Raw genomic sequence first — 23575 nt, forward strand, 5'->3', positions numbered from 1 at the left:
TTGACCCTAACACCCAAATAGTGACTACAATTACAAAGGATCTGATACCTTCTCAGGACAAAGAGTCAAATACCCATACACATAAAATAAATAAAAAATTACAATAGTTTCGAGGATGGCTAGCGTTATGTTTAAAGGGTTAAAAATCTCTGTGCTTAAGAACTATAGCAAAATTAAATCTCGAAATGTTAACGGTTGTAAAATGTCAAACTTTTTTTTTCCACTGCTGTTTCTGTAAACAGGTTTGTTTTGCATTAGAGGACCTTCTGCTTGCCGGAGATCACATTGTAATTTTGTGCTCTTTACCCATATAGCCGCAGACTGAGGTGGATGGGCACTGCATTAGGGAACCCTGAGTTCTTGCTGTAGACCTGGAGCCAGTATCTGAATAAGCGCCTTTTCCCAGACCCATAGAAATTTCCACGATGGCGAGCTAGCTCAGCAGGTAAAGACATTTACCGCCAAGCCATAAGACCCTGTGAGTTCCACTCCACTTGATTAAAAAAAACCGATTCCCTCAAGTTGTTCTCTGACTTTCAGAGGCACCATGGCAAGCAAACCCATTAGCGTATGCAAAAACAAACACTGAAATTAAGAAAAATGTAATACAAAACCAATTTCTGGCAAAGAAGTCTGGTGCAGTGCTGGGCATACAATTCACGGCCGTGCCCACGTTAGAAAAGCACCATCCCTCTGAGCTACATCCCCAGCCCAGGAGAGTCGAGGGCTACTTTGTCAGTGAGGAATCAACCAAGCAATTGTAAATTCCGGGTGGAAAACTAAGCAGGAAATAGCTATTTATTGAACAAAACTTCCACCTTTGTATTTCCGGTAGCAGCCCAGTATTTAAATGTTCATTGTCAGAAAGTATTTTTAAAACTTCGTTAAAATTGGACCATGCAGAAGTCAGTAAAAGAAAACAAAATGAGCTTAAGCGTGGGACTTCAACTGCACAAAGTCTGTAGGCGGGTAGGATTCGAAGCCCAAGCTGCTCGAAATACACCGCAGCTTTAGCTGTCAGGCGGGCACACGTCTTTAAGGGCCACTGGCCATGCCAATCTACCTACGGTGTCTGCCCCAGACACGGCTCGCCCCGGAACCCAGCGCCCCCCAGGCCGGCGCCCAGAGCCGCAGGCCGCGCCGCGCCGCAGGCTTCGTCGCCGCCACGTTCTGACGCGACGGCGGGCCGACCATCCCCGACCGCGCCGCGGAGGGAGCTCAGGCCGCCCACGGGGCCTCTCGGCGCGTTAGACAAACTTACCCTAAAGAAGTTTCTCCTTAGTGCGAGGCTGGTAAGGGCAACGGAAGGGCTCGTCGGTGCTGCGGCCCCGGGAGCTGGCGGTGACGACATCAGCGCGCGCGGCAAAGGCAAGGCCCGGATTACCGCCAGCCGGAAGGGGCGGGGCTGCCTAGCTGCGGCGCCGTGCCGACGTCACGGCCACTGCCAGGGCTTCCGGGTTGAACTTTTGAATATGTCGCGCCAGCTGAGAGCCCCTAGGTTTGACCCTCGCGCCGGATTCCATGCGGAGGGCAAGGACAGAGGTCCCTCTGTCCCCCAGGGCCTGCTGAAGGCAGCGAGGAGCAGCGGCCAGCTCAACTTGGCGGGAAGGAACCTCGGGGAAGGTGAGGCAGCGCGCAAACAGCCTCTTGGTCCTCTGTGGACCCACCCGTGCGGCGTCTCCTGGAAGAGGCACTGTTAAAACGGACTGTGGCCATGACTTTTTCAGAGTGTTGGCTGGGGTGTCTACAGAATGTGGGATAAACATCTTAGTTTGGGAGTAAACTAGCTGTGAGATAGATGATTAGATGATAGGTACTTGATTTGGCCATCCCCTTCGGCTCCTGACTGTGAGCTTAAAACACTTCCTCCCCTGTCAAGCCTCTTCTTCTTTTTTTTTTTTTTTTTTTCCAGCTGAGAAAAATCCCAATGACAAATGATTATATTTTCTAGGTAGTAATTGAGAATAAATACTGCAAAGTGTATGAATTTGAGAACTTCTAAGGAAACCTCGAATGATTTGACCATCCCCTTCAGCTCCTGACTGTGAGCTTAAAACACTTCCTTCCCTCTCAAGCCTCTTCTTTTTTTTTTTTTTTTTTTTTCCAGCTGAGAAAAATCCCAATGACAAATAATGATTATATTTTCTAGGTAGTAATTGAGAATAAATACTGCAAAGTGTATGAATTTGAGAACTTCTAAGGAAACCTCGAATGACCAACAAGCACAAATCTGCATACTACCAAGTACAAATACCTTTGTAGTGTGTATGTGTGTGTTAGGAGTGGACAGAGACACAGGAGTGAGAAGTAAAGCATTGTTTAATATTTTTCCTACTTGCATTGATTAGAATATTCTACTTCTTTATTTTTTTCTTTATTGAGACAGGGTTTCTCTGTGTTAGCCTTGGCTGTCCTGGACTCGCTTTGTAGACCAGGTTGGCCTCGAACTCACAGTGATCCGCCTGCCTCTGCCTCCCGAGTGCTGGGATTAAAGGCGTGCGCCACGATGCCCAGGGAATATGCTACTTGTAATAGTGCACCTGTGTATCTCTAAGGTAAACTGTTCAAAGACATGCTTACGGAGTGATGGCAGTTGTATCGACTTGACACAGCCAGTGGGGGCTTGTCAGAGCCCTGCTCTCTTGCATGTCTGGTAGAACCTGTCTTGACTGATCATCGATGTAGGAGAAAGTCTAGCCCCCTGTGGGGGGCACCATCCCCTGACTTGGGTCTTGCACTGGATAAGAATGAGCTGTATAATAAACTCTGCTGGCCTTGATTCATTTCTCCCTCTGCTCTTGATTGTTGCTGTGATATGACGAGGCTTTAGTTCCCCTACTGTGACGCTCTGCCAGTGGACTTGTGAGCTAAAATAAGCTTCTCCTCTAAAGGGCTTTGTGAAGGTATTTTACGAGGGTAGAAATTGATACCCAGGAAGAAGTGGAGTCGTTGCAGTGGTAAACTTTCCTATGTGGCACCTATGACATGTGAGCTTTTATATGACCAGAATGTAGAAGGCTTTGGGGATGTAGGGTTAGGGAAGACTGAGTGTTACGGGCTGTGTTTCTATTTTTTATTTTATTTTATTTTTTTAATGGGAAGTTGGAAAATAAGAATGCTGACAGGAAACTCTTGATGTTTCACAGGGAAGCAAGGACTTTGATGGGAACTGGGTTAGCAGCCGTTTGCATTGTGTTTTGGCCAAGAATGTGACTTAATTCCACTCGTGTCCTGAGTACCCGGGGGAAGTTGAAGATGATGCACTGGTTTGTTTGGCAGAGGCAGCTTCAGGAGGAGAGTATCCAGCCTGGTGCTGGAAAGGCAGCTATAATAAAAAGACCAGCACCATTGCAGAGAAGCCTCTTGCACAGCACTGGGCACTAGGGAAGTGTTTCTCTAGGGTCAGCTACGATAGGCCTGTGGGTGGGTCTGTGGGAGATTGTTCTGACTATGCTAATTAATGTAGAAAGATTTTTTTCCCCCTCCAGGTCTCAATTTCCTTTTTGAATTTTTCTTCCATGTTGCTAACTTTTCCATCCACACTGTGGATATTTTCGTCTGTTTTGCCAACTTTCTTCTCTAAGGCCTAGATTGAAATCATCTGCTTGTTTGTGTCTTCTTTTAATTTACTGATAATTTCTTACCAGTAAATTGGGAAGTTTCATGTGGCATTTTGTCTGTAAGAGCAGTTGCAGTTTTTGAGGGATCATATTTCTTTGCCTTCTCATGTTTTTCAATAGCTCCGTGTTGCAGTTTGCACATCTGTTGGTTTGTGCGATCTAGTGCAGAGTTTTGAAGGTTGTCTTCATAGTGAGCAGACTATTCTTGAGGGCTCAGTTTCCAATACCACCCATCAAGAAAGAAACAGACTGCTGTGACTCCAAAAGCCGTTAAACTGTAAAGATGCGCATACATTGAAAATCAGTTATTGCTCACTAATATGCCATCAGTGGTTGTCATAGTTAGGGTTACTATTGCTGTGAGGAAAGACCATCATCGAAAGCTAATTGGAGAAGAAAGGGTTTATTTGGCATCATTGAAGGAAGTCAGGGCAGGATCCTAGAAGCAGAAGCTGATGCAGAGGCCATGGACGAGTGCTGCTCACTGGTTTATTCCTTGTGGCTTGCTCTCTTATAGAACCCAGGACCCCAGCCCAGGGATGGAACCACCTACAATGGACGGGGCACTTTTCTGCCAATCACTAGTTAAGAAAATGCCCTATAGGCCTGTATCTACTCAATTGAGGCTCCCACCTCTTCCGTGACTCCAGCTTGTGTCAAGTTGACTTAAAAGTAGTCAACACAGAAATTTCTTTGCAAGTGAAGTGGGAGGGAAGCATAAACAGGTTAGATGAATGTGTGGAAGGGAATAACAGAAGCATACAAGATGAAAATATAGCATAAAATTTAAATAAAATATACAAAATTAAAATATATAAAAGATAGCATAGTAAAAAGCCAGACTCGCAAAAAAAAAAAAAAAAAAAAAAAAAAAAAAAAAAAAAAAGATGCAATGTTGGAACAACTTTCTGCTTTTCTCACTTTTGAATTTCCAAAGCTTTTCTTCTCTTTGTCTCTTTGAGATTAAAACCTGCTTTCCATATTCTGGCTCTCCTTTACTGGGTCATACAGAGGCAAGCCTCCGCTCCAGCACCCCGCAGGGGAGGGTCTGGTGACTCTGAATGGCAGTGAAGGCCAAACTAGTGACTACTGGATGGAGTGCAGCCATTCCACATTCTGTGTCACCCGGTGTGCAGCTAGACCTTTGTCCAGGAGTGAAGGGCTCTCTGTACAGAGTTTGGCGACACAAGTGCACAAGTAGATGTGCTGCACCCTGCTAATAAGCTTCTTCCTAGAGATTCAAACTTCTGCTTATCTCAGTACAGTGTTAGGCATGAACCTCGGGCCTTGCCTGGAGGCAAGCACTCTTGTGGAACTTCCACTTCATGGTGGCTGTTGTACTCACTACATTATAGGAGCTACCTTTCACCACATAGAATGACACAGTTTTGTGTTGTGGGTCAGAAACAAAATGATGTCTGGTAAAATGGAGAGCAGCTGCTAGGGTCAGATACTGTTCACAGGCTGTAACGGCTGGTGCCACTGTGGGGCGCAGAGTGCAGTGCTGACATGCCTGCTTAACCCTGGATAGCTCACACATTTACCGCCTGTCTCACTGAGTTGTTAGGTTTTAATATTAGTGGTTGCTTTAAAATATGTGTGTCAGTTTCTCTCTTTATCCTGGCTATCACCCAAATAATTGAAACTTGACTATGTTTGCTTAATAAGCTTTACAGCACAATACTGAACTATGCTTACGGTTTAATGTTGTATCTTGTGTTTTCAGTGTGGTAGAGATCAAACTCAGGGTCTTGTGTAAAATACACACTGCGGTCTGTTTTTTTTTCCCAATAAAATAAACCTAGTCTATTTATAATTTATTGAAATTTAGATACTTTAAAAACTACATTTATTTACCTGCACACCCATGGACAAATCAGGGGATAGCTTGCAGGAGTTGGTTTGCCCCACTATGTATTTTCTGGGGTTCAAACTCATGTGGAAGGCTTGACAGCAAGTGTACTTACCCACTGTTGTGATTTGAACGAGACTGCCCCGTAGGCTCAGATGTTTGAATATTTGGTCCCCAGTTGGTAGAAGTGTTAAGGAAGGATTTGGAGATATGACCTTGGAGAAAGTAAATCACCGAGGATGGGCTTTAAGGTTTCAAAGACTTATACGTTCCCAGTGTGCCTTTCTCTACCTCATGGGTTGTGGGACCTTTCCTGGACAGAGGTTTAAGTCACTTCCTCTCTGGAGAAGCCAGTTTTACCTGTATTGGATAAAGGGAAGCTACTCCCTCCTGTCTCCAGAAAGAAACAATAAAATCCCATTTGGCGAGAAGATGTGAGCCTGGTTCCCTTTGATAAGACATTTCAAACCCGGCCTGACTCCACTCTGTAGGCAGGCCCCAGCAATGTACAGCCCAGGGCTTTAAAAGCCCAGGACCGAGTGGGAAGTGCTTTTTGTCCCTTTTTTTCCTGTCCTCCAGACCCCAAATCTTTTGTCCTTTTCTTGTTTTCCTAGGTTCTTTTTTTTTTTTCTCCTTTTGTCAGCTTAGCTTGGTCTCTCTCCTCTAGACTAAATGTTTGAGACTTAGTGTGTCAATTAAAACCTAGTTCTTTGTCTCCTGGCTGCCTTATTTTGGCTAAAAGCACTCTTATCCTGCACTTCCTCAGGCCCAGGGGCAGGCCCTGCAGAAGCAGAGAGCTCACTCCTGCAGAGGAGAGTGTAAGAACCTGGCTCCCCTCTGCCTGAGAGCACCTCGGGCCCTCATTCACCCTCCGTGTTCTCAGCCCTCTGTGTCATCGGTTCTCAGGACAAGCCTTCCCAAGCTGGCTTCCCCAGAGCCCTGAGGAGTGGAGACTGAGGGGAAAAAGCCAACAATGGTTGTGGCTCAGAATGCAAGCTCTCAGCTGAGCCTTCACTCCACCATCATGGGTTGTAACCCTCTGAAAGCATAACCCGAATTAAACACTTTCTTTTGTAAGTTGCCTTGGTCACAGTGTTTCATCACAGCAATAGAAAGGTCACTAACATACCCAGCAAGCTGTCCCTCAGACCCTGGCAGTTATTTGGGTCAATTTGCAAGCTGAGTATCCAGTGAGTATGGCACTTAGTGTTTACTCCACTTTTATCTTTTTTTTCCCCTTTTTTTCCTTGATGTGGTGGTAATGGAGATAGTCCCTCCGTGTGTTTGGAGAATAAATGTGGACATTCCTGAGGAGGCCAATCAGAACCTTTCGTTCAGTTCCACTGAACGGTGGTGGGAGCAGACCGATCTGACCAAGCTCATCCTCTCCAGCAATCAGCTCCAGTCTCTTTGTGATGACCTCCGGCTCTTGCCTGCCCTCACTGTTCTTGACGTAAGTTGACTGCAACTATGGGATCTTAGTTGAAAAGACTAATGTAGGCCAAGTTGAAGAGCTAAATTTAGGCTTTGCTAAACAAGAAATTTTCCTTGCTGAGCTTGTAGAATACAATATAAATAAGAAACTATTGGAAAGAGCCAACTTGGAAGGTTGGCTCTCTGTCTCCATGTCCACAGACCTGGTGTAGATGCTGGGGTTAAATGCGTCGTGTGCAAACAGAACTGGCACTTGGCTACTCATTGTTTTCCTTTTCTTTGTTACCTTTTATTCTAGACACTAAAATATAGGACTCTGGGCTTTTTACAATCCTGTTTTATAACTTGCCCTCAGACTCACTGACTGGAACTATTCAACTGGGGTTTTTTTGTTGTTGTTTGTTTGTTTGTTGGGTTTTTAAAAATTGATTCTGTATTGTAATGCCGACCTATCATGCAACAAGTGAAGGGTTTACTTCAGCATCTACAGACTTTTAGTGTCCAAACCCTTCAATTCATGTATGGAAATAATGGGTGTGGATAGTGCTGTTTTTGGAGGTGGTTTTGTTTTGTGTCTGTAACATAACAACACAGTAGTCCGGCTTACTCTGCAGCTCTCTTTACTGTGAAGACAGTGTGACTCTGTGAGACTGTAAAGCTCATGTCTGCTCTGTGTGTGATGCGAACAGAGCACCAGAGCGCTCCTGCCAGCTTCTACCTCTCCGCTAGTTGAAACCCTACCCAGGTCAAGTTTTTGTTTGTCTCTTTTCATTTTTGTAACATTTAAATGAATAACATTACTTTATTTCTGAACAGCAGTTTGATCAGTACACACAGAATAAATTACTAATCACCTAACATACTACCACTGAATTTGAAGAACAGGGTTTTAGTGAATAATTTTGTTCAGTGGCAAAGCTCAAATATTGCTGATTGTAAGACTAAGAATATTGACTTTGTCTTGTAATCATTTTAGATACATGATAATCAGCTGACAGCTCTTCCTTCAGCTATAAGAGAGCTAGGCAATCTTCAGAAACTTAACGTCAGGTAAAGTGTGAACCTATTTCTAACCTTGCAGTTACAGTGGTGTGAACCTGAAATCCCTTTTCTTCAGCCTGGAGCTGCAGGCAGCCTAGTGGGAAGCAGGGTTGACCAAGCACCTGCCAGATGCTGGATTCTACCCAGCACCTGAGAGAGAAAAACAAGATCAGATCTTTGCTTCATCCCGGAAACTAGTTAAGGGAGAACAAGGATTTAATGATTCAATTATTTGTTTTTTTCTCTTTGGAGGAGTCTTGCTTTTTGCCGTAGCGTAACCCAAAACTGCTGTATTCTGGGACTCCTGCCTTAGTCTCACAGGTCTGTGGGCCTGTACATAGCAACTTCATTAGTCTAGTCTATGTGTTTGGTTTTTAGAATTTATTACATCCTCTTTGATTTTACAAATATAAGATCAGTTGATTTTTATGTTTTATGTTTTTACGATACTGTTGTTTTTCTTTCTCAGAGTCTTAGGTTTTAAGGGACCCTGATAGCCTAAAAATTTAGGTATTACAAAGTAGGTTAGAAATATTATTTCGCTAATGGTGAAGAATTTGTACTTTTTTGTTGGTTGTGGTTTGAGTTTTTGGGTTTTGTGGTCCTTAGTGGAGACCTCTTGCCCTCATGACTTTTCTGTCAGTATCAGTTAAACAGGTGCAAGCACCTTTGGGCTCTATAGTCACGTTTCTGGACCTGCGTTGCTAGTGCAGGTGAGGCTAGGCACCCACGGTGAGGGCTGAGCTTCGCTCCCACTACACATCCCGATTAAGACAGTATCTTTGTCTAACTATGTTATATAGATAATTTAAGCGCTGAGATTTTTTTTAGAACAAACAAAATGTATTTAAAGCATAGTTTGACAAACTTGTTTATAAAATAGATATGGTTACAGAGGTATTGGACATAATGTAGTGAGAGGTATCTTTTGGTGCTACATTAGCTAGGAGAGAACAATTTAAGAATTTAAGAGTTCTGAGCCGGGCGGTGGTGGCGCACACCTTTAATCCCAGCACTCGGGAGGCAGAGGCAGGCGGATCTCTGTGAGTTAGAGGCCAGCCTGGTCTACAAAGCGAGTCTAGGACAGCCAAGGCTACACAGAGAAACCTTGTCTCAAAAAATCAAAACAAAAAACAAAACCAAACCAACCTAACAAAAAACAAAACAAAACAAACAAAAAACCACAGGCACACAAAACTCAGGTAAAACAAAAACAAAAACAATGTTTTTCATTGATTTTTTTTTTTTTGTCCCCCCCAAGCTCTAACTTGGTTGATTTTTGCTGATGGGTGTATATTTTGGAGATGTGGGTCTTGATGAACAATTGAACAACTGAACCATTTGATAGTTAGGATGTGTCCATGTGGTTGGTAGGCAGAAATGCCTTTGGTAAATATTTGTTACATAGTTTACTGCTAAGTCACTCAGCATCTGTTGTATTAACTAACAGCCACAACAAACTGCAAACGCTCCCTGAAGAGGTCACAAGCCTAAGATCCCTGAGGACGCTGCACCTGCAACACAACGAGCTGGCCCGCCTCCCTGCGGGGTTGGAGCGCCTGGCCAGCTTAGAAGACTTAGTAAGTGACGACGCTGGGCTTCCGGCATGATGTGGGGCTGATGCATGTGTTCACTAGGCTGAGGAACTGAATGTATGATTCAAGCTGTAGGACGCAGACAGCACTGTTGGACCCCTGGAGCAGGAGTTAAAGACAGTTGTGAGCTGCCATGTGGGTGCTGGGACTGAACCCGGGACCTGCGGGAGAGCAGTTGGTTCTCTTAATGGCTGAGCGGTCTCTGTCAGCTGGTTTCTTGTTCCGCCTCTTGACCTATAACTTTATTTAGCTCTTGTTCACAGAAAGTTCTTGGTTAAAGGTGTTGTGCTAGGCTGAGTCACTCCTTAACTAGAAACAGGTTTTTACAATTCACGATCTTGCGATTCACAATGGGATCAAATAATCCTGCAACAAGAAGTAGAAGGCGTTTGCAGATAAGGTGAAAGGAGGAAACCATTAGGTCTTCATATAAAAAATATTTAATTTTGTGGGCTGGAGAGATGGCTCAGTGGTTAAGAGCACCATCTGCTCTTCCAGAGGTCCTGAGTTCAATTCCCAGCAACCACATGGTGGCTCACAACCATTTATAATGTGATCTGATGCACTCTTCTGCAGAAAAAGCACTCATATACCATAAATAAAAACAAATAAAAAATTTAGAAAAATATTTAATTTTGTAAGTTAATTTTATAGAAAAATTTTAAAGATTTTTTAAAACCTTAAATATATTTTATTTTATGTGTCTATGTTTGTGAGAGTGCTGAGAGAAGGTGTTGGGGCCCTTAAGGCTGAGGTTAACAAGTGGTTGTGAGCAGCGCACTGTGGCTGCTGGGAACTGCAGAGCAGCTAGCTCAGCTGCTGAGCTGTCTCTTCAGTTGCAATAGTTGTTTTTTGCTTTGTTTTTCTTAAGAAAGGAGCATCATGTAGGTGTAAAAGTTAAAAAGAAACTTTATAATAAATGAAGTTTTCTCTTCCTACCTCATGTGTTCCCAGAAGTTGTTAGCATAATGAAAGGATATTTCAATTGAGAATTTTCTTTTCTTTTCTTTTTGGATTTTTTTAAAGACAGAGTTTCTCTGTGTAGTCCTGGCTGTCCTGGAACTCGATCTGTAGGCCAGGCTGGCTTTGAATTCTGCCCACTGCCCAGCTCCAGTTAAGAATTTTTCTTAAACATTCAATATTAAATAAAATATCAATGTAGCAAATACTTTAAAACGGATTAAGATATGAACACTTGTAATCATTTAGGCAAATATTTCCCCATATTATGTAGAATTTGCTTAGCCCAACAGTACTAGGTAAATATTAAAAAAAAAAAAAAAAACTTGTCATAAGTATGGATCAGTATATATATTGTATTTGTTTTTGAAGTTTTGTTACATGTGCAGGGTGTGTGGCCTGCATGTGTGCTTGTACCTTATATGTGCTTGGTGCCTGCAGAAACCAGAGTGGGTCCTGGAACTGCAGTTACAGGTGGTTGTGAGCTGCCGTGCAGGTGCTGGGACTAGAACTCTGTCCTTTGCAAAAGCAACAAGTGTTCTTAACTGCTGAGCCATCTCTCCAGCTCCAAGTATTTTTACATAAGATTAAATATTTGATTGTCTTGATACTGTTTAGAAGCTCAGAGGAATTTTATTGAAATCATTTGAGTTCTTCACATGGTTTCAGAATTTAATTTCTTTGTTAGGAACTCTTTGTTGTCAGTAATTAGTTCATTTTGGAATAAGTTTGAGATTATTAATAAGCTTTACATATACAGTAAAGAGAGTTCCAAAATACCCTTCAATCTGACTTCCAAATAATTTAATTCTTTTAGAGTATCTTATTTATTCTTTGACATATTTATACATTGTATCTTGATCACACCCACCCCACCTTTTCCTTCCCAGACACTCCCATCACATCCCCCGATTGTCCTTCCTTCCTTCCTTTTTTTTTTTTTTTCCCCCTTTCTTTCTTACTTAGAACCCAGCGAGTCCCATTAGTGCTGCCTCCTGGGATGCTGGCTTGTCTTGTTGGTTTATCTTGTGCTGGTGTCCGCAGCTGCTGTGTGTTCAGTGGCCGAGTCATGTGCAGAACAGCCTTTCACAGCACTCCTGCCCGTCCTCCAGACCTTACATTTTTTTCTACCCCTTCTTTCTCAGTGTTCCCTAAGCTTTGACGGGGTGGTGGTATGTGTCTCATTCAGGACTTAACACTCATTTAAAATTTTTTTATTTCATTAATTTATTATTAATATCATCATTATTATTGTTAGGGTTTTTTTGTTTTGTTTTTGGGGGGGCAGGGGTTTGTTTTGTTTTGTTTTGTTTGAGACAAGGTTTCTCTTTGTTTAGCCTGGCTGTCCTGGAACTTGATCTGTAGACTAGGCTGGCCTCAAAATCACAGAGATCTGCCCACCTCTCCCCCCTGAGTGCTGGGATTAAAAGCGTGTCCCACTACCACCAGGCCTGTCCACTCATTTTTCTCAGTACTTTGACCAGTTGTGTTTAACTGCTGCTGACTGCAAGAGGCTTTTCTAGTTAAGGTTGAGAGTAGCACTCATCTCTGATTATAAACATTTAGAAGGCAGTTTCACAGCATGGCCTTTTAGCAAAACCACCATAGTAAGTTCATCTACCTTGCCCGCAGAGCCTATGGCCTTCCCGGTCTTGGGCTTTTGACCGTGTTTACATTGCCAGCATGAATTCTTCCATGGAGCAGGCCTCCTAGCCAAGCGTAAAGCTGGCGTCACCCTCGTAACAGCAGTCAAGCCACTACTGTAAGGATATCTTGCTGAGCAGTCAGTAATGCAACATGCAGGGTCCAGTATTGAGTAGGTTCCTTCTCTGTTTTCTCCCCCAGGGGCTGCGCCTTCTGGCATTCTGAAAGCTAGCCATTATGGAGGAGGTTTCCTGTTGAGCTCCATGTTACCTGTGCCCTGCAACCAAAGTGTGTGGTGGCTTTAGCCATAGAGCTTTACCATCTAGTTATGGTGCGCAGCCAGAAGCAATGGAAATAACCTGTGTTGCCCAGGGGGGCCTTTGGGAACTCCCTAACCAATAACTCATAGGGAGATAAGCTAGGCCTGGCACTGAGGGTGTTATTGTTGTTGTTTAATGACTCATGTCTTCTGGAAGCATTACTATTTACCAATGTAAGGCACCTGTGCTAAAACTCTTTTTCCTTTAAACTGTGTACACACACACACACACACACACACACACACACACAGACACACACCACTCGTCCATATGGCTATTCTTAGTTATATGTATGTGTATGTATGAGTGTGAGTGTGTACATGTAAGTGTGGGTGCTTGTGGAGGTCAGAAGAGGGCACTGAATCCCCTCTGAACCTGGAGTTATATTTATATAGGTGGTTGTGAGCTTCCTGATACGGGGACTGGGAACTAAGCCCAGGTCCTCTGCGAGAGCAGTGTGACTTATTAACCACTGAGCCATCCCTCCAGCCTTTTTAATTATATTTTTTACGTAGCTTACAAAGTACTGAGTTTTTGTAAAGATTTTCATACACTCTAGTTTTGTTTAGCCTCCCCCTCCCCCACCCTTTGGTTCTCCATCCCACTACCTTATCCCCACTTAACCCTTAATCTCCAGAATTCTTTTATCTTTTGAATCACATGCTCCACTGCAGAGGGATGACTTGGGATTAGTAGACACCATCATGTAAAATGCCTTCAGAGTAGGAACTAGCTTTAATTCCTATCCTTGACTTTGATAGACACATAGTGGATCTGCAGGTACCAAAGAAGAGCATTTGAGTGAATCCTGGCCTGTGAGACAGTGGCTGAAGTTGAAAATACCTGTTCTCTGAAGTCATCTCTCATCTTAAAACTCCTCCGTAACTCTGTAACTCTGGAATTCCTTTCATGGGTGTCTGTTGACTGCTGTTTACTCACTTAGATGCTTTCTGTCTTTTCCTTTTTAAAGGACCTGTCAAACAACCGCCTCACAGCTGTGCCTGCTGATGTTGCCTTGCTGCCCAGTTTGCTGCGACTCAGTCTTTCTAGTAACCAGCTGAAGAGCTTGCCCCCTGAAATGAGCAGGATGAAAAGTAAATCTCCATAGTAAACACTATGAATTTGACGTTAATGCAGCTTTCTTTTAGGGAAATAATTGTTAATACAATTTTAGAGAAAGAAAGCAAATTATTTTACTGTAATGCAAACACTACTTAGTTTGATATTCTCCAGACCATAATATCTAGGGTTTGCCTAACCCAGACTGCCAAAAGACATGTACGCTCATGACAAAATGAAAATAGGACTGGTGAGCAGAAGAAAAGTACATACTGGGGCATTGATTTAGGTTCTGCTTCATGCTGCCTTAGTGCGTGTCCTTGTCACCCTTTCCTTCTGACTGACTCCACCTGGGATGCGTGGGCGTGCAGCTGTGGCTTCTCTTGGCTTGGAAGTAAAGATGTCTAGTGAGAGTCCTGTTTTTCTTGGTTTTGTTTTGTTTTGTTGTTGTTGTTGTTGGTTTTTGAATCAGGGTTTTTCTATGTAGTCTTGACTGTCCTGGAACTCACTCTCTAGACCAGGCTGGCCTCAGGGATCCACCTGCCTCTGCCTCCCAATGCTGGGATTATAGGTGTGCGCCACCATGCCTGGCTCAGAGCTACTGATTTATAGTGTAAAACATTTTTTGTTCGTTTAAAGAGGAAAAAATGGTTAGTGTTTCTAGGTTCATGAGTACACTACTACCCACTATTTATTATAGGTAACTGTTTTTTGGCTAGTAATATAGAAGACATTTTTCCAGAGGAAATATTACTATAAATTACATTTAAATCATTTACTGAGAAATTGATAGATTTTGAGCTATGTTATCTCGTATAACTCAGGTTGGCCTCCGACTTGCTATGTGGTTGAAGATGGCCTTGATCTTCCCGCTGCCCCCTGCCTAGGACTAGGATTACACACTTCAGCTGCCATGTCCAGCTCTTGGTGATATTTTTGGAAGTCATAGATTTTTCTACAATTGATTATGGATAACTTTGAATTAAATTGTAAGTCTTTGCTGTTTTACTTGAACTCCTCTATAAATGAAGTTATTCTGGGCAGGCCTTGGCCTTCACCCCTGGTACTTAGGGTTCTAATCTTTGCCATTTTCAGTACGTCACTGCCTTGAACAGCACCCTGTATAACCAGGAGGAGCACGGCCCCTTCTTCCCTTCTTTGCCTGCCAGGGTCAAACGCAGAGCCTTGTGTATGCCAGGCAAGTGCTGCTGCTCAGTCAGCCAGAAGCATGGGGGTTTTGTTTGTTTGTTTTTTGTTTTGTTTTGTTTTTTCTGCTTTGTTTCTGTTTTCCATAACTGGAGCATGCTGAGACAGCAGCAGAGCTTCTGAGCTCATACAGCAGTCTGATGACTCCTTGACTATAGTCTGTGTCAGCCATGCTGCAGAGACTTCCCTGTATGTCACACAGGACATTGGCTTGTTCCTTGCTGCTGGTGAGCAGAGCCTCCGATGTTAATTTACGTGATGGTGTGTGAGTGGAATGCTGTGTCTTTTGTTTGCCGTTGTATGACTCCCAGTGGTGCAGTGAGGTAAATGCCACAGTGATTGTTATTTTCCCCTGTTTCAAAACTTGATAATTTTGGGATTAGAAATAAAGTTTAGAGCTGAGTTTGTATCTCCACTTCTCCTCTCCCCCCTGCTTTATTCCTCAGCCAGTGCTCCTGACTCCACCTCGACTTTACAAGAACTTTTTTTTTAGGCTTTATTTATTTTTTATGTGTGGGTGTTTTGCCTGCATGCATTGTATTTGCATCACATTTGCAGAGGTCAGAAGAGATCCCTTGGAACTGCAATGATGGGTGGTTTTGTGTCACAGGTCATTATGTGGGTGCTGGGAACTGAACCTGGGTTCTCTGAAAGAGGCCCAGTGCTCTTAGTTTCTTAGCTGTCTATCTATCCAGCCCCTGCCATGAACTTTTGTTTATAGAATTTTATAGATTTGAGTGATCATTTCACCCTCTCCCACTATTCTAGTCAAGTAATACATAAGCTGTTGGAGCAGGCAAAACACACACACACACACACACACACACACACACACACACATACACAATAAACTTTTTTTTTTAATCTACTTTTTTTAGAAGTTAAAAATAGCATTACTCTATTTTTTTTAAGTGGTTAGCTTCTTCATATATTAAAAGCAAAGAAACTGTAGGCGGCGTGTCAGTGCAGCTTTCGTTCTATTTATTCCAGTTCTTTGGAGGGTTGAGGATGAATTTTTGAAAAATGTTTTTAGTCTTAGAATGGAAGACTCTGGTTGAAGGAGAAAAGTGCTTGTTCAGTCTTTAGAGAACACCTGTACCCAAACAGTTTTATTTTTCCAGAAAAGAAGGACACACACCAGGCAAAGTGGTGCTGTGCCTCTGCAGTCTCTGCACTGAGGAGTGTGAAGCAAGAGGTTTGGCGACCCAGATCCGAGGCCAGCTTGAGCCTCACAGAGGGTAGGACACCCTCTCTCCAAAACAAACAAACAAACAAACAAACAAAGGAGAACTATCCAGGAGAGTAAAGACCCTGAAAGTGAAGCCATGCTTCAAGTACAGTGTTCAATCTTGTTGGGCAGATTAGCTTAGGCATCAGGGACAGCATGTGGGAGCTAGAGAGATGGCTCCGTTGGTAAAATGGTTGTGTACAAGGCTGCAGGTCTGCGTTTGGATCCCTGACGCACATGTAGAATCTCAGTCCAAGGGAGGTAGTGACAGGAGTACTGGGATTCACTGGCCTAATCACTGAGGTCCTGGGTCATTAAGGGACCGTCTCAGAAAGCAAGGTGGAAAAGACAGAAGACACCAAATAGCAACATCTGCTCTTCACATCGCAAGCATATGCACCCATATGCGACATGCACATCACACATAAAGTTCACCACAGAAAAGGAGACAAAAGGGAGAAGCAAAATGGATGGATGAGATAACAGGGAGGAGTACATAGAAATCGAAAGCGTGCGTGAAAATACAAGTAGGTGTGTGCCACGTCATCACAGTCCCTCACTCAGCAAATACGCAGGCACTCTGAGGCACCTTCAGTTGCAGTTGCTCCTTTACAGAGCGGGGATTGGAAGCAGTGCGCTTCACCCAGCTTATCCTCCAGAACAGCTCAGCAGGGTGCTGAAAACTGTGTTTTTAACTGCATTTCAAAGGTGGCCTGCACTGTTCAATATTGATTGCCACATTACTATTTCTCTTTAATTACATGTAAAAACCAATTTTTTATTTATTGGGTTGAAGGATGTTTACCTACTTTTGATTGTCACATCCATAGGAATATATTCAGAAGTCTTTCTTGTGATATTTATTATGATTTTATGTTTTTCTGTATTTAATTATGTAATAAATTATTCTGTGTTTATTTCTTTTTTATTGTCTCTGAATTTGTATTGTAGAATTAAAGCATTTGGATTGTGATGACAATCTCCTGGAGACAGTGCCTTCTGATGTGGGCAGCATGGAGTCACTGGAATTGCTTTATTTGCGGAGGAATAAATTACGTGTTCTCCCTGATTTTTTTTCTTGTAAGCTACTAAAGGTACAACTTGGTTAATACATCACTCTATGTTTTCCAAAACTGATAAATTGAGGTTTTTAAAAAGTAGCTAATCTTTTGGGCATCATCTATGGATGGTTTTTTTCTCTGTTAATATCTTTTAAAACTTCAGTCCGCTTCTGAGAGTACTGATGTTTTGTTGGCAGTGAAAAGAACTAATCATTTTCAGAAGTAGGTTTTGTGTACTTCGTGTGGTGAGCAATTTGTGCCTACAGAAGGGTCATGTTGTGAGGCGCTGTGCTCTGCTGGGCGAGTGGGACCCAGAGGGCGTGGGCCTCCTTCCTTAGTTTGCCACCTCCCTGGGTGACCTGCGCAGTCGCATACGCAGAACTAACCCTTGGGCTTTAGGTGTAACATTGGCGCCGCCTCCTTCTAGCTTGGCTGTGCTTTCGTTCTTTTTGGTGTCAGGCAAGTTTCTTTTAAATAGAACCGTGGCAGTGGGGAATTCCATCCACTATAGTGTTGGAGGTTGGACTGATGTATTTTGATACTAATTAATAAAAAGCTGTCACACCTGGGCAGGCAAATGAGCTAGGAGTGACTAAGGTTCCTGGGCTTGGGGAGACAGAGAGAATCTTGGGGAAGAAGAAGGGAGACCGAAGAAGAGAGGAGAAGAAGGCCGCCATCATGGGTTAGGTAGCCATGGAAGCACATGGCTGGTGTGGATGGAGACTTGGCCCAGATGGTGATAATTAGCAAGTATATGGGATTATGGGTGGGAGGTAACTTGATAGAACTTATTAGTAGCAGATGGCATGGGATTGGGGCAGGTGTGGGGTACCTGCTTCACTATAGGGAGTAGTTTAGAGTATTAATATCTGCCCTGCCCCAGGCTAACTAGGCTATTTTAAAATATAATAGGTGACTGTTTTTTGATTGATTGCTAGCGGGTTAGAAAATACTGCTGTAATGATAATTATAGGCCTAATAATAAAAATTATTAGGCAATACTGGTAAATTAACAACAGCAGGCAATTATTAGGCAATACTGATAATTTAACAGCAGCACTATGCTAGGTTCTTTTAGGAGGTTGGTATATATAATGGTCACTGGTGATAATATTCTGTTACCATGGAAACAGTTGTGAATGGGTTCATTTGTATTGAAACTAGTTTTTCATTAGTATTGCATTTAGATTTATACTTTTATTTCTGTAAATATTATTAATGAATTGTTTCTCTGATTTAGTTTTGTAAAACTGTTTCTGCAAGGTTTAACAGTAATTATTTTGAGATTGTCAGAAAAGTGTTTTCCTTCCATCATATTTTAGCTTTAAAATAGGTTGTATCTAAATATCATGATAATTACAATTTTGTTTTTGCTTTATGATTCAATGATTTAAAACTAAGAGTACTCACACTTGTTTCCACTGGAATTTCTTGTCCCTAATTTCATAGGAACTGCACCTGGCTGAGAACCAGATCCAAACATTAGGAGCAGAGCATCTTCAGCACCTGCAGGCCATCCTTGTGCTGGACCTCAGGGGCAACAAGCTGCAGGCTGTTCCTGAGGAGATAGCCCTGCTGCAGTCCTTGGAGAGGCTTGACCTAAGCAACAATGATATTAGTAGGTATGTTTAAAGGCGAAATGGCTGTAAAGTAGAATTTATTCTGCATTGGATTATAATTAATTTTTCTAATTCCTTTAAAAAACCTGTTAGCTCTATATTGAGCTCATATCATATGCAGAGAAGGCTTACTTCTTTTCCTTGTCAGCCACGTTAACACAGTAGTGGAAGCAGACGTTTGAACACATTTCAGAACTCCTAAGGGCTGTTGTGTATCTTTTTCATGCATGGCTTCAGCTCCAGATAGTTACTGTCCGTTTCTTGACAGAGCAAGTACTTATTGGGCTTGGAGAATGATCATAGAGTTGAGAGAAACTTGAAGTACTTGGCCACTGCAGGATGTATGATTGGAGAACTTAGACGGGACCGAGATTAGTTAGTTAGCAGGTTAGTTGCCTGGCACAGGTGCACCTAAGAGCACACTCGTGCTCAGGACCAGGCAGCCCCTGAGTTCCACCAGCTGATCTGTAAGCCACGATGCAAATTTCGTGTGAAAGTTGGTGTGTAATCCATATGTCAGGAGAAGACAGCATACACATCACTTTGGAAACTCTGAATAGCATTCAAGTGGGGAAGTCTAAGAATTTAGGCCAAATAGTTTTTCTTAGGTCAGAGCCACAAACATACCACGAAGACACTGAGTGCAAGCCCATAAAGCAGCCAGTTAGTGGGGGTGAGTGTGGTGCTTTGGGAAGGGTTTTGTGAGCGGCGGGCTTTAAAAATGACCTGTCAGTTTAGCTTAGTGATACTTGTCACCAAGAAACCTTTCTCTGTCCTGGTTGTTGATAGCGGTGTGATGTGGCTGCAGTGGCAGTGGGGAGAGATGGAAGGAGGTGATAGCCCAGGGGGATGAGCTGTCTCTACAGCCGGTGGCTGTCTGTGTTGGGGTTGGAAAGAGCAGAGCGATAAGGAAAGAACGGTGGAGGTCACAGATCATGGTGTTAGGAAAGGATTAGCCTGCAGATCTTACCATGGGACTTCTGGGTTTATACAACAAGGGCACAAGTGAGCCTTTGATCTGGATGAAGAACGGGGGTGCAGTTCCCAGCCTCCTAGCTGTCTGTGCCCTCCACACTTTCTCATAAGAGACTTCCCGGTGCTGCTGGACCCACTTGTCAGGAGACAGACAGCCGCCTCATGCTTGCAACGCCGTGGGATTTTCCAATGGGTGGGCAACAGTTTCCTAGATGGGTTTGAGATCACTTAGGACTCTGAAAAGACAGAGATTGGGAGGCACCGCTGAATTAGAATCTTACAAACTGAGAGCTTGGAACTTGTTAGTTTTTGGAGATGCTGTGCTGTGATTGGCTGAAGTCTGATTTGTCGCTGGCTGCAGGTTGCTCCCGGCTGGTGGTCTTAGTCCCTGTGAGCACTGGGCAGCTGGAGCAGATGCTTCAGCGGCTGTACGTGACATGCTGTCATTTGCTACTTTACAGTCATGCCTTTGACTGACTTAGACTTACTGTAATGCTTCCCTGAAATCAATCTGTTATGTAGTCTGCCCTGCTTATTGGGAAACCTTCACTTGAAATTCCTGGCACTAGAAGGAAATCCTCTAAGAACAATTCGAAGAGAAATTATAGCTGTAAGTACCATTAGAATTTAGCACCTTATTTTAAAATTAAAATTCAGATATATATGTTGATGCACAAAACTTCTAAGTGTGCCTTGCTGGTAACGTGCCTCTGTCTCCACCCTTTCAGAAAGGAACTCAGGAAGTCCTCAAGTACCTGCGAAGCAAGATCCAAGGTACCGCCGCTGCCTTTGAGGGGTTATACGAGGAGTGGTGGTGCCGACAGGACACCAATTTAAATGCTCTTTCGATATTTTTATTAGAGAAAGAGTGCCTGGCATGTGTGGTTCTAATTCTATATTAATACAGGCTGTCACTTGCAAAGGTGCTTGAGGGGCTGGGGAGATGCATCAGCAAGTAAGAGCACTTGCTGCTCTTGTACAGGACCAGCGTTGTTTCCCAGTGCTTACAGAGCAGCTCACCAGGCCACCAGGCATGCACACGGTGCATATGTGTACATGAGGGCAAAACACTCAAACACACAAAGCAAAACACAGATCTTTTTAAAAAGCTCTTGAGTTCATGATTGTAATGCTTTGTCTCAGTCCTTCAGATTTGCGTTGATACCTACCTGTTATGACTGCCATCACAAGGCTTAGTTTTTTTTCTTTTCTTGGGTGCTCTGCCTACCTGTATGCATATGCATGTTTGTGTATGCATATGTGCATGCAGTGACTGCAGAGGCCAGAGAGAATGCTGGGTCTCCCGGAACTGTTGCTTATGAACCATTGTGTGGGCTCTGTGGACTGAATCCAGGCCCTCGGCAAGAGCGGCCCAAGCTCTAACCAGTGAGCAGTCTGTCCAGCCCCTAACTAGTGTAGTGCGCATCCAGCACGTTAGCTCTGAAAAAGGAGTGTGCGTTCCTCTAAAAAGCTTGGATTTTAAAAAAGCCTCTGGGTTCCTCGGTGCTGGCTGGTGAGTGAGATTTCGGTGTGTCCACTCCGTTCATGGTTTTGGTGAGCAAAAAGCATGAACACAAAGGAAAAATGAGAACAATGCAGTCAGTTTGTCTTTAACGTTTTTTGGGTTTTTTTGTTTGTTTTGTTATGCAGTTCAGGCTGTCCTGGAATTTGCTATGTAGATAAGGTCTGACCTCCAACTCATAAAGAGCCTCCTGCGCTTGCCTTCCAAGTACTGAGAATAAAGGCGTGCACCACTACTAACTTCTTGGTTTTTTTCTTTTTAAGATTTTTTTTTTTTTAATGTATATGGTGCTCTGCCTGCATGTACACCTGCAGGCCAGAAGAGGGCATCAGATCTCATTATAGATGGTTGTGATCCACCATGTGGTTACTGGGAATTGAACTCATGACCTCTGGAAGAACAGTCAGTGCTCTTAACCTCTGAGCCATCTCTCCAGCCCCTTATTAACTTTTTAATGTGTTACTGATAGTATGATAAACCTCAGCTTGTATTTCATGTCCATCATTTTGGTATAAACTAGCGATTGAAGGAAAAAGTATCGCTGTGTAAGAAACCATCCCAGAACTTCACTGTTGCTGCGGGGGTCACATGCATGCCACGTACGTGGGTGGAGGTCAGAGAACAGTGCGAGGAGTAATCTCCTTCTGCCATGTCAGTTCCAGGGATCAAGCTCAGGGAGTCAGGCTTGCTGGTAAGCACATTTACTTGCTGAGCAGTCTTAACCAGCCCCAATGGTTGTTTTCTTTTGTTTGTTTTTTCGTGGGTGCTTAGTGTTTAAATTATTACTATTGTGTGTACAAGGATAAGCTCTTATGTCGATGTCAAAGGTGACTTTCAGGACTGCTCTCTCTGTGGGTTCCTGGAATGTTCACCAGGTTGTGCCACAGCTTTTACCTACTGAGACATGTCAGAGCCCTCACGTTTTCGTAGGTTAAGAAGCAAGGCTTGACATATTGGTACATATCTGCAAATGCGTGTCTTGGGAATAGAAGTCGGAGGAGGCTCAGGAGTTGAAAGTCCTCCTCCCTTGCATGGATAAGTGTGAGACCAACCTGGACTACTTGAGACCTTATCTCAAAAACAAAAAAACACATGAACTTCCAATTACATGCACATGTTTCTGTTATACAGCCTTTATTCATATGTGAATAAAGACGCCACATTTACAGCTTTATTCTTTCCAGAAACTACACAAACAGAAAAACTGGGAGTTTGAGCACGCCTTTTATTCCAGCACTCAGGAGGAACAGGCAGACTGATCTTTATGAGTTCGAGGACATCTTAGTCTACACAGTGATTTCTAGTCCAGTCAGGGCTACAGAGTGAAATCCTGTCTTTTTGGATGTTTTAAATGGAAGTTCAAAATCACTTTCCATGGGCTGCTGTGGCAAATACTGTGGACTGCATGGCATAAGCCAGAAGCCAAACAGAGGGAAGTTGACTTAAGGGTTTCTGGGTTAACTATGTGAACACAGTGTAACCTGAATTCCTAAAAGTAGGTTTGGGATGCAGAAGAAGTTCGTATTACAAACTATGCAAACAAGGCACCATTGCTGGTTTTGAAGATGAGGGAAAAGGCTGTGAACCAAGGATATTGTGCATCTTCTAAAAGCTAGAAAGGGAAGGAAACAAATGCTCCCATAGTGGGGAGACAGCTTCTTTCCTCTAAGCCACCCAGCCCATTCTAGAATTGTGAAGGACCCACCTCCTAGGGAGCTTGGGTGTTAAATGGCTGCAGTCCATGAGCACTTGCTATGCATAAATGAAGCCCTGGCTCTGCTCCTCACCTCTAAAACATTGAGAATAAATTTAAAACAAATGCTTTGAGTTTATGGTGAATTGTTAATGTAACCACAGAGAACTACCTACAAATTGGAAATAAATGGTGCAGTTTGTGTTTTGTCCTCAGTTGCATTGAAGGTTTGTACTTAGGAGCAGTGTTTGGGCCACCATTGTGTTGCCAGGTCTTTGCTGTGTTCTACTGTCAGTGCCTGATACTGTGACACCAGGGTGCAGTGGCATTGTAGTGGTTCATGGGGTGAGCCTGCTGCTGTCCTGCCCACCTGTGGTCCCAGGGTGCAGGGAGGCATTGTAGTGGTTCATGGGGTGAGCCTGCTGCTGTGGTGCCTACCTGTGATCCCAGGGTACATAGGTATTATAGAGGTTCATGGGGTGAGCCTGCTGCTGTGGTGTCCACCTGTGATCCCAGGGTGCAGAGGCATTGTAGTGGTTCAATGGTGAGCCTGCTGCTGTGGTGCCCACCTGTGGTCCCAGGGTGCAGAGGCATTGTAATGGTTCATGGGTGAGCCTGCTGCTGTGCTGCCCCCCTGTGGTCCCAGGGCGCAGAGGCATTGTAGAGGTTCATGGGTGAGCCTGCTGCTGTGCTGCCCCCCTGTGGTCCCAGGGTGCAGAGGCATTGTAGAGGTTCATGGGTGAGCC

At 43.5% G+C, this 23575-nt stretch overlaps 2 protein-coding genes across 6 annotated transcripts in view; one reads left to right on the forward strand and one right to left on the reverse strand.

The window, feature by feature from the left end:
* Positions 1–1391, reverse strand: part of Srsf11 (serine and arginine rich splicing factor 11) — a 28553-nt gene extending 27162 nt beyond the window's left edge. For 4 of the 5 annotated variants that reach the window (XM_051165886.1, XM_051165888.1, XM_051165885.1 and 1 more), the window contains exon 1: positions 1262–1391. In XM_051165886.1, the coding sequence (XP_051021843.1) occupies positions 1262–1351 (90 nt within the window). In that variant the 5' untranslated portion in view covers positions 1352–1391. The remainder of the gene's footprint in view (positions 1–1261) is intronic. The other variant, XM_051165889.1, reaches the window with a different exon arrangement.
* A 34-nt stretch (positions 1392–1425) lies between these two features.
* Lrrc40 (leucine rich repeat containing 40) overlaps positions 1426–23575 on the forward strand; it is a 34972-nt gene continuing 12822 nt past the window's right edge. The window contains exons 1-9 of the mRNA XM_051165893.1: positions 1426–1623; positions 6744–6925; positions 7883–7956; positions 9398–9527; positions 13437–13560; positions 16911–17053; positions 18470–18642; positions 20137–20224; positions 20343–20388. Coding sequence (XP_051021850.1) covers positions 1473–1623; positions 6744–6925; positions 7883–7956; positions 9398–9527; positions 13437–13560; positions 16911–17053; positions 18470–18642; positions 20137–20224; positions 20343–20388 — 1111 coding nt within the window. The 5' untranslated portion in view covers positions 1426–1472. The remainder of the gene's footprint in view (positions 1624–6743; positions 6926–7882; positions 7957–9397; positions 9528–13436; positions 13561–16910; positions 17054–18469; positions 18643–20136; positions 20225–20342; positions 20389–23575) is intronic.

This window comes from Acomys russatus, chromosome 23, assembly GCF_903995435.1.
Source record: "Acomys russatus chromosome 23, mAcoRus1.1, whole genome shotgun sequence".
In the NCBI taxonomy this organism is placed as follows: Eukaryota; Metazoa; Chordata; class Mammalia; order Rodentia; family Muridae; genus Acomys; species Acomys russatus.